Below are 14,167 nucleotides of genomic sequence, written 5' to 3'. Positions count from 1 at the left end.
CTCATTGAGTGCCATTAACGTGTTTCACATGTTTTACTGCTATGGTGCAACGTGCCATTAACGTTTTTTATTTATTTTTAGAACACATTATCTGAAGATTTGCAGCTCCATCCACTCCTTGTTTAACTTATAAATGAAAAAGGCTGTATCTCGCTTCCTAAGCACTTTTCTTTTACTTTGAAAATAAATAAATATCAAAATCGTACTGGCCAGAAATATCCAGAAATAATTCAGGGACTCAATGAGTTAACCTACTTTGGCTGAGCTGTAAAGGCTCGATTTCCCACGGGAGGAGAGACACGGGTTCAAATCCAGTTTACAACACACCCACTCTCTTGAGTCAAACTGACCAGTTTACTGGCTTGCTTTGTTTATACAGGCAGACATTTGGAAGTTGCATGACCCCTATGAAGAAATTGGGGAGAGTAAGCCTCTGAAACCAGGTAAGAAAATGGCATTCAAGTACGTACGACCACTGTCAAATGTCACAAGAAATCTTTTTTGAGTGTTTGCACCAACTAGGGCTTTCACGATTACAAATATGAGTTGTCGATTAATTGTCACTCAAATAATTGTGATTAATTGTGTGTTTGGCCATTGAACTTTGGAACATATGAAGCCTTTTAGGCTTCGTAATCAAAAATTGCACGGGGCAGAAATGGCAAATAACTGAAATATACAAAGACATTATTGACACATTTGATATATTTTATACATGTAAAAAAAAAAGCTGAAATAGCTGATCTACAAGCTTACAACGCGTCGCAAAGTGACGCGTTGTAAGCTTGTAGATCTGCTATTTCTGCTATTTTTTATATTTGAAAATGTGTGAAAATCTTTCAACATGGAAACGATTATGACGATTATGCAAAAATTATGCAAAAATAATTGCGACTATCTCAAATAATTGCCATTAGACGATTATGTAATAATTGTGACAGGCCTAGCACCAACCTGAAGGAAATACTTGAGCATTCATAGAGCAGCTACATTGGGAAATGCCCAAGGTGGCAAGAAAACGACTTATCATAGTTTGCACTAGAATCCTCAATACTACGTCTTTAAAACGTTTTTGTCTTTCTTTTTTTTTTTTTTAGGGAAATGTTACTCTATACCTGCGGGTTGTGACGGGGGCAAGAGAAAAAGGAAAGTCAACTCTCAAGTTGAAGACTTCCGTACCTTCTTCAGTGGGATGTGTAAGAGACTGTGATCATACCTATTCTAATGTGTTTCACTGCACTGGATGCTAATTTACCCTTTAAGACCGGGAACGCATCATTTGTGTCATTTTAAGATTTCTTTGGCTATTCAACAAATAGCAGATCTACAAGCTCATAGCGTGGCACTGGGTGAGCTTGCAGATCTGCTATTTTTGAAAAATCCTAAAAATGTTTTAAATCTTTTGAATATATATATTTTTTTTTTAAGAGGTGGTGCCATGGTTTCGCACTTTTTCTGTTTTTCATGTGTCTGAGGTTGATAGAACTTCATTAAGCCCCCTGGTGGTGTTTTTATGGTGTTTTATGTCTTCTCTGACTATTTTGAGTTTCTTCCTGGAGGCTGAAACCTTGAGGGTCAAACGTGCCAATAGAAAAACAGCCATTTAATGACACAGTAAAAATATACCCTACCCCTCATTATCATAACACAACAGGTGTGGGCATGAGGAGGAGGAGGAGGGACTAGGACAGGTGGGTGGTGCTAAGGTGAGAACCAGGTATACTTAATGAACTGGAGGCGTGTCCACATAAAAACATAATTTTAACACTTTCTGTACACTTTTTTTTTTTTTTTTAATCTTCCTCCTAGTATAACCATAATACCTGATTATGTTTTAGGGGGGGGGGATCACTGAAAATCACGGCACCCCGTCTTTAAAGCAAACATTTGTAACTCAAATATACATTTGGGTGGTTCTTGACATGAAAAAGTTGGAGCACCACTGATTATAGCAACCAAACAACAAAAATGATATGTATTTGGCCGTGGACCCCCATCTAAATTTTCAAGATTTTTCAAAAATAGCAGATCTACAAGCTCATAGCGCGGCACTCTGTGCCGCGCTATGAGCTTGTAGATCTGCTATTTTTGAATAGCCAAAGTATAATAAAATAATGGTTTAAGTGTTTACAAGGATGTGTTTCCCGGTTTGAATGGGTTATTGGCCAAAAGCTGTCCTTGTCCTCATTTGAAGGAAAAAAAACATTTTTATCTTACTGATGCAGGTGACCCAGCTGAACAGAAGTTGCGAAACGGGCCCACGTCCACAGGTAATGAACCCTGGCTACCACACAAAATAAACCCTTAACACATACAAGGATGAAGAGATGATTTGATTAGACTGGTTGTTGTATGTTGTGTTGCAGATCTCAACTACATTTATGTCAGCAAGATCAAAGAGAAGTTCAGCACACGAAAGAGGAACCTGAGAAGAGAGGTAAGGGGGTGTACTGTACATAAACTGAATGTTATACATGGAGCTGCTGTGTTGTTCCTTTCGTGAGACTGTTGAACACCGTGTGACACTCAGTGGTGGGAAAAGTACAATGCAAGTGCAATGTAGAAATACTCGTTACAAGTAAAAGTCAGAAATTCAGAATTTCAGAATTTACTTGAGTAAAAGTACAAAGGTATTGGTATCAAAATAGTAAAAAGTACTCATTATGTAGAATGTCCAGTTTCACAAGTTTTAAAATGTATAAAACTTTTGAAAATAGCAGATCTACAAGCTCACAATGCTTTTAGATCTGCTATGTTCAAATGGCCGAAATGTACAGTAGGGCTGAAGTGGTTAATGTATGTTTTGTCATAATAATCCAAATCTACAAAGTAACTAGTAACTAAAGTTTTCAAATTATTGTAGTGGAGTAAAAGTACAATATTTGTCTCTGAGATGTAGTGGAGTAGAAGGAAAAGTATTGGAAATTGGAGTAAAGTGCAAATACCAAAATGTTTTACTTAAGTACATTACTTAAGTCAATGTACTTTCCACCACTGATGACACTGTAGCTAGGGCTGCCACGATCATGACATTTTACATTTTACGATTAATTGCGATTAACAATTTTCATTTTGTTAATGACATTGAACATTGGAACATTAAAGAATCTGTTTGCGTTTCAGGCTTGTATTGAAATAATTATGGAAATGTCTCATAAAGCGTTGTGAACTTGTAGATCGACTATTTCCACTTTAAAATCTATGAAAATGTCAACATGGAAATGATTATGCCAAAATAATAACTCTTGATTATTTCAAATAATTATTAGGTGATTATGTAATAATTTTGGTGGCCCGTCCTGTCCACAGGGTGTGGTGGTTTCTGACCAGGAGCTCCAAGAGGAACTCCAGAGAACATACCTGCAGCCAGAGGTAGCAGCAGAGCAGGGAGACGCAGAGGCCCTTCATCTCCCCGACCTCCCCGGTAATTTGACAGCCTCTGATACCCCCCCCCCCTTCCTCCTGTCATTAATGTTGTCGTTGCTGTAGGGTGGAAACCGTGTATGTGCCCAACTGTTAACTTTTCAGGAAATGGGGGGGGGGGGGGGGGCGGGGAATAACCTGTGTTCCAACGGATCCAATGGAAGCCCTTGTTAATAATTTTCATTGGTTAATATTTATAAAATCCACAGACAGACTTAACCACTATCACTTTCAAAAAAGTTCAGCGACTTCTTTTTGCATGACACTCTGTTTTTCCGTCAATTAATACCCTACTACATATAAGTTGACGTATGGAGATACTAGGTTTCTTCCCAATAGCAACAATGTATCACACAGGATATTGGACCATTAAAGGGATAGTTCACCCCCAAAATGACTTTTTTTTCCCCTATAGATTAGTCACCCCATGGAGACTTGAATTCATGGATATTTTTTAGTTTTCGCATTCCAAAGCCAATAATTTGGCAGCGCTTCCGGTAGAAGACGCAAAGAGTCTCCTTTGTGTCTCCTACCGGAACCGCTGCCTACCGGTCCGCTGGTCATCAAATTATTGGCTTAGGAATGCGACAAAAACTAAAGAATATCCATGAATTCAAGTCTCCATGGGGTGACTAATCGATAGAGGTGGGGGTGAACTATCCCTTTAACCACCTGAATCCTTGCCTCCCTGTTCTGGGGGGGAGGGGGGGGGCGAACATTCGCCGAAAGTAGCCGATCTACACGCTAACAATGCAACTGTATTTATTGCCCATGATAATACGGTCGACTTCGCATAGGGCCCATTAGGGCTGTCAACTTTCCTCAGAAATGATATTCGAATATTGGTCTTAAAAATGTGCAGATATTCGAATATATTCAAATATTATTATTATTATTATTGTAAAAAAATATATTATTTTAGAAAAATAAATACCGGTAAATCATAATTTTTTTGACAAACAATACAAAAAAAATGTGTCGAGTGCTCGGATCCAATAAAACATATCTTTTGTTTGTTTTTATAACTTGATGCATTGTTTTTTGTATTGTCCCTGTCAAATAAACATTACCAAAAAAAAGGTTTTTTTTAGTTTTTTTTAAAATATTCGAATATTATTTTTCATATTCTAATATACATATTTCCCCCATATTCGAGGAATATTCGATATTCAAATATTAATTCACCAGCCCTAGGACCCATGCCATGGGAATATGTTCAACATTGAGTATACACAGTAGGGTTTCAAAATGGTTAATTGGATACAGTTAAAATGCATAATCTCCATGCCTAAATGCACCCAAAATGCATTGCCGATCCTGTTGGAGGCACATTTGTAAATGCATTACATTGCTAATCCACATGCCACTGTGCAGGAAATGTTCATGTGACACCAGCCAGCCAGTGGGTGCATACTGCATACATAGGAAAAGTCTGCATGAAGATTGATTAAATGCGTTTTAACTCATAAAGACCGGGAACGCATGTGTCATTTTCAGATGTCGTCGGCTATTCAAAAATAGCAGATCTACAAGCTCATAGCGCGGCACTCGGTGCTGCGCTATGAGCTTGTAGATCTCCTACTTTTGGAAAGTCGTGAAAATGTGTGCAAATCTTTGAATATATATATATATATTTTAAAGCAAATATTTGTAACTCAAATCTTTGGGGATTCTACAAATTTTCTAAATCCTATGTCAAGGACCCCCAAAATTATATGTATTTGGCCACGGACCCCCATCTCAAAATATGTTGTTCCAGGGACCCCCAGAAGCAAAGATTTGAGTTAAAAATGTTCGCTTAAAAAAAATAATATATATATATTCAAATCACGATTTTTCAAAAATAGCAGATCCACAAGCTCATTTGCTTGTAGATCTGCTATTTTTGAATAGCCAGAGAAATCTAAGGTGACACGGATGCCGTCCCGGATTGAATGGGTTAAACATGAAAGTGCACCCCCAAAAAAATCTATTTATATTTGTGAAGAGCGGTAATGTTGTGAGTTGAATTAAATGTATGTATATCCCTCTTTGATGAAGGTGGTGATGATGATGATGAGAACTCTGATGGTGAACACGAGGCCCTGCCTGAGTTTGATCTGCAGTTCCCTGATATACCAGGTAAATGATGGGCTTTGATGATGCCAGACCCAGATGGTCATGTCCATTAGAATGTAAAATGTTCCTCGTTCGGCACAAATCAAATACAATCAGTAATCGAATAATTGGTTCAGTGATGTATCATGTCAAGTGTCAAAATAGTGAATGCTTGTCTTTGTGCCATAATATTACATCAGTGGTTCTCAACCTAGTCCTTGAGGGGGTTCCAGGTGGTCCCCAGCTAAATGATGGAGAGTTGGTAGCCGAATGGACCCTTATTTAGGTAGATATGTAACTCTTGAGAGCGTAAAATGATTACGGGTCCATTTGGTTTCATTTTACGCTCTCAATAGTTAAATTATTGTTAAACATCTGCATTTCTTAATTTAGAAAAGTCTACATAATTAGAGAATATAGAAGAATCGTTCTTTTTGATCAACGTTTGCCTGTTATCTCTCCTATGGTATCAACTTCAATACAACATGGAATTGTGGACAAAATCGTATCCGACGATAACAACATATTCTAAGTTTTGGGTCTGAGAGGCTAAATCTCATCAAATGGTGGTTCCGTAGCTCAATTGCCGAATAAATAATGGACCTTGATATGAAAAGGGTTGAAAACCACTGTATTACGTGTGTGTGTGTGTGTGTGTGTGTGTGTGTGTGTGTGTGTGTGTGTGTGTGTGTGTGTGTGTGTGTGTGTGTGTGTGTGTGTGTGTGTGTGTGTGTGTGTGTGATGATATGGCCTAAGCCTCGCTTCTTTCATTGAACTGTGATTTGCACTGATTACCCCTTTAAGACCGGGAAAGCATCATTTGTGTCATTTTAAGGTTTCTTTGGCTATTCAAAAGTAGCAGATATTACAAGCTCATAGCTCATGAGCTTGTAGATTTGCTATTTTTGAAAGATTGTGACAATTTGTGCAAATCTTGGAATACATATTTTTTTTAAAGCGAACATTTGTAACATATTTAGTTCCAGGGACCCCCCAGAAGAAAACATTTGAGTTACAAATGTCAGCCTAAAAAAAAAATCTAATATTTGCACAAATATACATGATTTTTCAATCATCTGCTATTTTTGAATAGACGACAAAGAAATCTAAAATGACAGATGTGTTCCCGGATTGAATGAGTTAACTGTTTTCAATTGGCGGTGATTAACTTAGTTTTGTCCCGTTGATTTCCAGCAAGCCAGACAGAGGGACTGAGCTACGAGGACCTTGTGAAGAAACATGTGGTATGCATTGCATTCAGTGTCTCTGGCACAAAGCCCACTCGTTGTCGTTGACTGATCGATATCCTTCAAGAAGAGTCACACAGCATGGAATTTGATGGTTAAACCCTATCTTCTGTAATCTTCTCCAGGAAAAGTTCCTCAAAAATTCTCAAGGGTACGCACAGGAGACGGCACTGTCGCGCAGAGTCGAAGAATGGGAGGAGAAAATCCGTCCTGTGCTGGAATTGCAGGTACGACACTACCTGAGGCTTCACCAGACATAATCCATAACATTAAAAAAAAAGAATTGGCCCGGAACGTGGCCTGGCGGTCCGGGCACCTAGGCTCTAAAGAAGCCTGACAGTGCATCGTGTGTTCGAGTCCCGTTCCCGACGATCTTTACTGCTCCCTATGTCTCTCTCCCCGTTTCCTATTCACCTCCACTTTCCACTATAACTAAAGGCAGAAAAGGCCTTAAAAATATCTTTAAAAAATAAGAAAACATTTAAAAAAGAATACACACTGGTTCTCAGCGCCACTTATTTAGTTTTATCTTTATCAAAAGATCATCAGGAAATTTTAATTTTCATCAATTTCCTAATGGAGATCTTTTGATTGAAACAGTGAACAGCAATAAACAAGTGGAGCTGAGAAACCAGTGTGGGGACTTAACTTTTGATTTTGTCCAACACCAGGACACTAATGTAATGAGGATGTGCATGAATTCTCTTTTTGCCATAATCCATAAAATGCCTCAATAGACAAATACTATAAGTTATTAAAATCTTACCGAACTTGAGAACCTGAATAATTGAGAATAATTTTGCTGCCAAAATATAACAGTCACTAAGCTATGTGTGCCATGCACGTTTACATTTTGGTTTGTAAATCAGTCTTTTCTCCAGTTGCTATTTTTGGCCCTACTTTTAAAATCCATGCTTTAAAATGCATCTTGCAGTGACTTCAATATCGTACTGAAATTAGCAGAATTCAATAGCTTACTTGTCATTTTAAACAAACCATGCCATGGTATGCTTTGGAAAACAGTTGGGCAGTAATAGTATACTGCGAGTCGTAGTCAATGGGTTAACCCATTCAAACAGGGAACGCATCTCTGTCATTCTTAGATTACTTTGGGCTATTCAAATATAGCAGATATACAAGGTGTGTGTGTGTGTGTGTGTGTGTGTGTGTGTGTGTGCGTGTGCGGCGAACATTTGTAACTAAAATCTTTGCTTCTGGGGTATGTTCACCTCTCTACTCTTTCTGACCAACCGTCTCTGCTGTTGGTTCACTCTCTCTGTCTGTCTGTCACATAACCACATACTATTTCTCTCTCTGCCTGTATTTCTCTCTCTACCTATAGGAGACGCGTGCAGTATTCGACATCCACGACTATGGTGACAGGATCGTGGAAAGTCTAGACAGCGTGAACCACAGGAAGTCCTTCGCCTCCATCGTGTCTGGCCTGGACAACTTTGAAGCGTGCAAGTACATGCTGGCGTCCCTCCAGCTGGTGAGCAGTCACATGTTTCAAACCACCAGAGGCGCTCGGGTGGCGCAGTGGTAAAGTCCCTGCCCACCACCACAGAGGTTGCGGGTTCGAATCCACCGTGGCGCGTGATCCGGCTTTCTCGAACGTCTACACGAACACAATTGGCCCGTGTTCGGGGGAGGGAAGCCGGGCGGGGAGGAGGGTGATTGATCGGTCATTGCACGTACTCCTACGGGCTGGGGCGGCAGGGAGTGTTGGGCGGGAGGAGTAGGACGAAGGCTCTACGTCCTCCTGTTGGGGGCTCCTCACTGGCAGTCAGTAGGATACAACAGCAGTGACAACACAGAAATGTGTGTGGGGAGGAATCAATTGGCATACTGACTAAATTGGGGAGAAAAAGAGGGGGGAAATTATTGGCTACTAAAAAAAAAAAGAAAAAAAAGAGTTTAGCTGAGCTCTTAGATTTTTGGACTGACTGACGTGCGTCACACCCAGTGGTGTAAAGTAACTAAGTGCATGTACTCAAGTACTGTACTTAAGTGCAATTTTGAGGTATGTTTTACTTCACTTTCCAATCTTCAGTGCTTTTACTTCTACTCCACTACATCCCAGAGGCAAATATCGTACTTTTACTCCACTACAATTATTTGAAAACTTTAGTTACTAGTTACTTTTGATCATCATTACAAAACATACATTAACCACTTCAGCCCTATATACATTTCGGCCATTTGAAAATAGCCGATCTACAAGCTCACAATACGTTGCGATGCGACGCATTGTGAGCTTGTAGATCTGCTATTTTCAAAAGATTTTTATACATTTTATACATTTGAAAACTTGTGAAATGGGACATTCTGCACAATGAGTACTTTCTACTTTTGGTACTATAAGTACATTTTGATACCAATACTTTTGTACTTTCACTCAAGGAAATTTTGAATTCCGGAATAACAGAGTACTGCTACATTGCAGTATCAATACTTTTACTTAAGTAAAACCATTTGAGTACTTTTTCCACCACCTGGTCACACACCTGACGAATGAATTGTTTCTTTCTCTTGTACGCTACCAGGCCAACGATGGCACGGTGGAGATCGACCAGGCCGAGGGCCTGGAGGAAAGCCTGGACACCATGGCTCTGACCCTCCTCTCCACGGACAGGGCTACAGACCGCTTTAAAGACCTCAAAGCAGCTCATCATGCCGTTTGATTCTGGGGGCGGCGGCGGCAGCAGCGGCGGCTCAGGAGGAGGGGTTGCGATCGACTGTCTTGGAATCGTAAGGATCCCGGTTCGATTCCCACGGCTCCTCCTCCTCCTGGCTGTGTGTTCAAAGTGTCCTTGAGCAAGACACTTTCCCTCCTCATTGCTCTTGATGAGCAGGTTGTGCGTTGCACGGTTTCCACTACCATCAGTGAGTGAATGTTGTAAAGCGCTTTGGAGAAAGACCATTTTAAAGAAGAATTCCGCCCGACGTTTTTCTTACTTTTTTATATATATTATATCCTAGGTCGAGTGGTAACGGTAGAAAAAAATAACTCCATCCCGAGTCCACCGCAGCTAAAAACCCCGAGCCTATGCGACTAGATTGCGTATTTTAAAGGAGAATTCCGGACAAATTAAGTGTTATCTTTCATGTCTTGTTACTCACCTAGCGACGTAAAAAGTGGCGTTCTTTTTTTCCATATATTCCCCTGTCGTCATTTTTTAAACACCCTCCGTTGTTATAATGGGAGCGCGTGGGGTAGTGAAGTTCGTCTATTATAACCGACGCAATGTTATTTTTTTCTCTACTACGATTCATTGTAGAGTCTCATGATAGTCAAACATGCGCTGAAAATTCCTGCGAGCCTGCCGTTAATGGCGAACGATTTAACACTGGATGCTTGTTTCTTTCCAGAACCTGGCAACTCGTGTTGCCAGATTCTGGAAACAAGCAACCAGTGTTAAATCGTTCGCCATTAACGGCAGGCTCGCAGGAATTTTCAGCGCATGTTTGACTATCATGAGACTCTACAATGAATCGTAGTAGAGAAAAAAATAACATTGCGTCGGTTATAATAGACGAACTTCACTACCCCACGCGCTCCCATTATAACAACGGAGGGTGTTTAAAAAATGACGACAGGGGAATATATGGAAAAAAAGAACGCCACATGAAAGATAACACTTAATTTGTCCGGAATTCTCCTTTAATAGCTTTTTATTTTTTGAGTGAGATCTAACGTTCTTATGGACAGAAAACCCTCCACAGTGTTTATGTTGGATGTGCCTCTCCGGACGTCTCGCAAGACGAGATTTCACCCGATCCACGTCACTTTGTCAATACTACGGAGGCCCATTTGGGACAAAAACATTGTGGAGGGTTTTCTGTCCATAACAGCGTTAGCTCTTAAAAAAAAAGAGAAAAAAAGGCAATTTTAAATACGCGATCTAGCCCCATAGATATCATATATAGGGTACGAAAAACGTCGGGCGGAATTCTCCTTTAAAGTTCAGAGTTTGGAGAAAGACCATTTAACGTTCTTTGTAATGGAACACACGTCATTGCATGTTTTTGTTGTGGTTATATATATATATATATATGTTCCTATAAATGTGGTGTGTCTTGTATGTGTCTTTCAGTTTCAATCTAATGAATAGCAGTTTAACTGTTGTATGTATATAGTTCCAAGTTTATTTGTCCCAAGATGGGCAAGGCCAAATAAAAAGTGACAATTCCCTGTGTTTGTGGCTTTTCTTTTCTTTAGTCATTATCTGTTATTTAATGTATAATGTTCCATTTGTCAATGACTAAACGTCATGAAGGTTGAGGGTGACGGGTCCCAAGGTTCATCTGTCTATGAGGGTTGTCTATAGACAATTTCTTTCTTTCATCAGTTGTTCTCATAGTCCCACTTGGCCGAGATGCCCTCGATCGGGTTGATCCTCATGTCCAGCATTCTCTGCAGCTCCTTTGTTTAAACTCTGCCTCGAAGGTGTGAGCGACGGGCCTGTACACAAACTTTCTCTGCCATAACACAATTAGACCGGCTAGGCCAATGGAGAACAGCATGCCTGTGTAGCAGGGCGGTATGAATTTATCTATCTATATAGCCAACTACGCCACCTGGGGAATTGCACCCCAGGAAATATGTATAATATAAACCAGGAAATATGTATAATATAAACCAACCGCCTGAACATAGATTGCTCCTCACACAAGTTCGTTGGTACAATTGAATTAAAGGCAGAAACAGTATTTATACAAAGTACAAAAAGCTTTATTGTATTAAAACATCAATAATAAAAGAGAATGACAGTCATTAGCTAAAACAATAGGATAATGCACTTAATAATAAAAACCTATTTGCCTGTAGGGCCAGTGCTGGGGGTTAAGGGGGAGGAGGAGCAGGCCGACTGACCCAGAGGAGGGGCTCCCCGAAGTGGCACAGCAAAACAGACTAAGATTACTTCACACTACGAGCACAGCAAGAGGGGGGGGAGGAGAATTACCACAACCCACTGGGCAGCCGCCACCTGCTCCCTCGCACCAAGGGGTCCCCAGCCACCGGCCTGCAAGACAGGAAAGCAAGCTTTAGACAGTGCCAGGAAAATAGAGTTAATTAATTGGTATCATATATATCTATTATAGAGTATATATATATATATATATATATATATATATATATATATATATATATATATATATATATGTATATATTATAATAGAGTGCCGTATGTAGGCCTATAGTAAACACAAAATAAACAATACTAAATAAGCAAAAATAACCAAATAAGAAATAAACAATCACAACGAAATAAACAAAATAGGCAATAACACTAAATAAACGAAATAAACAGAGAGGCTGGCTGTGAGCCTGGGAGTGTAGACCAATGCGTCAGCAAGGAGTGAGTTAACCCCTATAAGGGCATTAGCTCCGCTGGAGGGGAACCTCAGAGTGGAGCGCCAGGGTGCGAGAGTTCTTAATGCGTGGGTTTATTCAAAACCCGCAAAGCAGCAGTTTGGTATCACGGTGCCTGAAATGACAAACGGCCGTGTCACTCTACCATTTATAATACTAATATTCATTAAGACAGGAGCAGAGAGACAGACAGTAACGTACCGCTATGCAGCAAAGGCGGAAGCCACGATGGCCCGCTTGCAGCGGCGGACACCGGTAGGAATAACTATAGTAATAATAAAGGCCATGATTATTATAGTGCCTGCCTGACATAGAATTAATAGAGTTATACTGCGGAGAAGGAGGACCACCACATACCAGTTGTGCAGCAACACGCACGCCCGGTGCAAAACATCAACCAGCTGGGTAGACACACCGGGGCTACAAAGACACAAACGGTCATGGTCAAGTTCAAGACCATGCGCCACGCAGTATAAAGCAAAGGGCATAAACAGCAAGATGGAGAGACATACCTGCGCTAATGCGCGATGCGAACAGCAGGCCAGCCTGGACTGGTAACAGACCAATGTGGAGAGACAGACAGCTAACTGTGTTTGGAGGTGCATTGCTTTAATACTGTTGCCAATCAGCCCACTGATGAGTGGGCGGAGGATGGGCCGTGGGTAGAATGGGAGCCAACGCCCATCCTGCTACAATCCTTCCCCTCCAATTGCATCGTCGGCCCGACGATGACTCACACAAGTTTCATCCAAACCCTGATTCCAGGGTCTATACAAGGCTGAGACAGCATTCGATGCCGAAACAGGAGTGGGGACCGGTCCTCTATCCACTGCCTGTGGAAGATGGAAAAGGTTGGAATGTTGGCCAGCTGTAGACCTTGAAGTTCGGCGTTGGACGGCCTCGCCACTACTGGATGGGTCATCCGGTTGAGAGACCAGTGATCTAGAGAGTGGAAGTACCCTGTTGGACTTGACTAAGTCCACAGGCACGACCGCAGATGGTTCAAGAGCCGCCAGCACAATGGGGACCGAATCACCATCGGGAGATTCCCCATACTCTGGACTCATCTGTGGATCACCGTCTCCGTTACCGGATGGTTCGTCCAAACGAGGAACAGAGGATCCTGAAGGTAAGGCTATTAATACAGTAGGGTGCTCATTCAGATTAACAGGCCCAACCGAGGTGTAATCTGGTTGGCCAGAAGGACGCAGGGGAGCCCCTGCTAGAAGTGGATCTGCAGGCAAGGCCAGATGGGACTGGGGCATTACTGGGGGGAGAACAAACCAGTCACCCTCGTTCTGGTCTTCGCCCACCAAGGGTGGTGACCTCTCGACCCGTTGGTCATTTGGGGAGGTCCCGACCAGAGACTGTCGCCCAACCCGTTGTTTGATGAAGGTGCGATGACCATGCTTCACTCTGCTTGGTTCGCTTACCGGTGCCATGGTGTACATAGCGCTACCGGGCTTGGGAGCTCTGACTACCCTGCGGCCATGATGTGCTTCTCGGCAGTCTGCCGCAACCTTCAAACGGTCCCGGGCCCCCTCAAAAGCTATCTGAAGCCGGGTCTGATGTTCGATGACCCAGGCATTTACACTACCCGCTACCCTCCCCAACAGGAAGTCCACAGGTAGACGCGGTTCTTGCCCGAACAGTAAGTAATAAGGGGTCTCACCTGTGGCCTGATGGGGGGGTGGAGTTATAGCAGAATAGCATCTGGGGAAGATAATCGACCCAGTCCCTCTTACGGAAAGAGGGCAGAGTGCGCAAGAGATTATGTAGAGTTTGATTGAAACGCTCGCCCTGACCGTTACCAGCAGAGTGGTACGGAGTAGTGGAGGATCTTTCGATTCCATAAAGGCTACACAGCTGTTGGAATAGGGACGTGTCGAAATGTCGGCCCCAACTAGAATGGATACACCCAGGGACTCCTAATTTATAGAACCATTCTTTCACAAGGACCTGGGCAACAGTGGATGCCCGTTGATCCCTAATGGGGATGGCCAAAGTGTATTTACTAAACACG

At 41.6% G+C, this 14,167-nt stretch overlaps 1 protein-coding gene across 2 annotated transcripts in view; it reads left to right on the top strand.

Annotated features, from left to right (window-relative positions):
- The window catches only part of LOC308079371 (condensin-2 complex subunit H2-like), a 31,956-nt gene that overhangs the window by 9,408 nt on the left and 8,381 nt on the right, over nt 1–14,167 (top strand). The window contains exons 11-21 of one of the 2 annotated variants that reach the window (XR_013932599.1): nt 380–443; nt 1,098–1,196; nt 2,226–2,270; nt 2,367–2,437; nt 3,310–3,424; nt 5,464–5,544; nt 6,715–6,764; nt 6,893–6,994; nt 8,110–8,259; nt 9,314–9,629; nt 10,741–10,761. Coding sequence is in view for 1 of the 2 variants with exons in the window: in XM_080420833.1 (XP_080276959.1) it covers nt 380–443; nt 1,098–1,196; nt 2,226–2,270; nt 2,367–2,437; nt 3,310–3,424; nt 5,464–5,544; nt 6,715–6,764; nt 6,893–6,994; nt 8,110–8,259; nt 9,314–9,451 (915 nt within the window). In the remaining variant the exon portion in view is untranslated. Of the gene's footprint in view, nt 1–379; nt 444–1,097; nt 1,197–2,225; nt 2,271–2,366; nt 2,438–3,309; nt 3,425–5,463; nt 5,545–6,714; nt 6,765–6,892; nt 6,995–8,109; nt 8,260–9,313; nt 10,108–10,740; nt 10,762–14,167 lie in introns of those variants that run through there. The other variant, XM_080420833.1, reaches the window with a different exon arrangement.

This window comes from Gymnoscopelus braueri (genome assembly GCF_963280865.1).
Source record: "Gymnoscopelus braueri genome assembly, chromosome: 23".
Taxonomy (NCBI): Eukaryota; Metazoa; Chordata; class Actinopteri; order Myctophiformes; family Myctophidae; genus Gymnoscopelus; species Gymnoscopelus braueri.
This window is presented reverse-complemented; position numbering and strand designations above follow the sequence as displayed.